Consider the following 2,007-nt stretch of genomic DNA (forward strand, 5'->3'; position numbering starts at 1 on the left):
AGCAATCTCACGGATACGGATAAATCCAGGCTTGGGGTATAGGTATTGTTATCGGTCTGGTGTGAGCACCAACCACATGAACTGCAGGGGACCAATTTATTTATAGTTATCATTATAGTTATAGGTATTGTGGGGCCGGGCCTTTAATGCTGCTCTTCTTTATTTCTTTTGTGATTTTCAGCCTTGGAAAAAAAAAATGAGGTGAGGCCTCCTGGCAGAGAGTTTTTTTCGACAAGCAAGCCATGCAGGAGTGTGAGACCATCCTTTGCCTTTCGGTCTACATCATCACCTTCATCACAGGCTTCCCAAGCAACATCCTGGCCTTCTACACGTTCAGCTGCAAGGTGTGGAGAAAGCCAGCTCCCATCGATATCCTCCTGCTCAACCTGACCATCTCTGACCTCCTATTCCTTCTCTTCCTGCCTTTTAAGATGCAAGAAGTGGTTGACAATCTGCACTGGAACATGCCATATTTCCTGTGCCCGCTGTCTGGCTTCATCTTCTACATGACCATCTACAATAGTACATTTTTTCTCACTGCTGTAAGTGTCGAGCGCTATCTGGGCGTTGCTTTTCCCATCCAGCATTCGTTAAGACGACGACCCATCTATGCCGTGGTGGCCTCCGTCTTCCTCTGGATGCTCTCCATGCTCCATCTTAGCATCGTCTACATAGTACCGTACTACAACCCAGCTGGAACAGGTTCAGCACCTAGGAATGTGTGCTATGAGGAATTTACAGATGCCCAGCTGCGTATTCTGCTGCCTGTACGCTTGGAGCTGTGCGTTGTGCTGTTCTGCATCCCGCTGCTCATCTGTACCTTCTGCTACATCAACTTCATTCACATCCTGTCACGTTTGCCAAACATTGGCAGACGGAGGAAGCTTCGAGCCATTGGACTTGCCTTGGGCACGCTGCTGGTGTTTGCTCTGTGCTTTGGACCCTACAATGTCTCGCATGTGGTGGGTTTCATCAACAAACGCAGCCCTGCCTGGAGAGACAAGGCACTGCTACTCAGCACTTTCAACGCCTGTCTGGATCCACTCATCTTTTACCTGTCGTCGGCAGCCGTCCGGACCATGTTGACATCAATGGTCCAGGGTGTGTGGCACAAAATAAAGGCAGGTTGTAGCATTCTTTTCTGCTGGAGACTGAAAAAAGATGGGCATGAGAGTACAAAAAATTCATTTCCAATACCTGCTGAAATTAACGCTCTTTGACAGAAATTGGTGGCGAGAACAAGACGTGAGCACGTTCCTTGGGGTTTCTACAATCCTTTCAGAAAAAGAGTGACCATTTCATATGAATTTATATTTTTTTAATCCCCAAAGGAACAATTATATAATACGTGGAATAGTTGAGGATTTGGAACTTTGCTTGACGATCAGAAGAAAACTCTTGGGACTGTAAAATCCGCTCTTTGGACATTATTTATTTCTAGGAACCAAATGTGGATGTTATACTGTATAAGATAGAGAACTTTGTACTGAGCAGAATCCTGAGGGTTGTTTTTTTTTTTACTTCTAACCCCAAAACCTCTTCTACCACAGCTCTTTCGAAATACCTGTCTGGTTTTATGTAGGTAATGTCCATATGCTTCCTATAAAGGGTAAAGTCTTGCACAACAGACCTCACATGGAAGATTTATGAGTCTGTAGTACGAGAAGAAAGACATCATCATATACAACCCACTGTGTACACAAGACAGCCATATATTGAGTGTTTGCAAACAGACGGCCTGTGGTTTATGAACATCTAGCCTTGAATAGACTACGTTTTCTTGCACTTGCTTCTTCAGACGGAATTAAAGACACGTACTGCACTGGGCATAGTGAACAGTGGGAGAAAAAAAGAACCTTCACCTGGATTGTTTAGTATGATTGGCTGGAGATTAAGCACGGAGTCACAGTTTGTTCAGCATAGAGATAAAGGATCTACAATAGCAGGAAATACTTGGGTCAATAGAACTCACTCTTTCACCTGTTCCATATTAATATTTGCAGGTTA

At 44.4% G+C, this 2,007-nt stretch overlaps 1 protein-coding gene across 1 annotated transcript; it reads left to right on the plus strand.

Annotated features, from left to right (window-relative positions):
- Positions 1-242: 242 nt before the first annotated feature.
- On the plus strand, positions 243-1,220 carry LOC132867431 (free fatty acid receptor 3). Its single transcript, XM_060900334.1, has one exon. It carries the CDS (start codon positions 243-245, stop codon positions 1,218-1,220), a length of 978 nt encoding a protein of 325 aa, XP_060756317.1.
- Positions 1,221-2,007: the final 787 nt, after the last annotated feature.

Source organism: Neoarius graeffei, chromosome 19 (assembly GCF_027579695.1).
Source record: "Neoarius graeffei isolate fNeoGra1 chromosome 19, fNeoGra1.pri, whole genome shotgun sequence".
Taxonomy (NCBI): domain Eukaryota; kingdom Metazoa; phylum Chordata; class Actinopteri; order Siluriformes; family Ariidae; genus Neoarius; species Neoarius graeffei.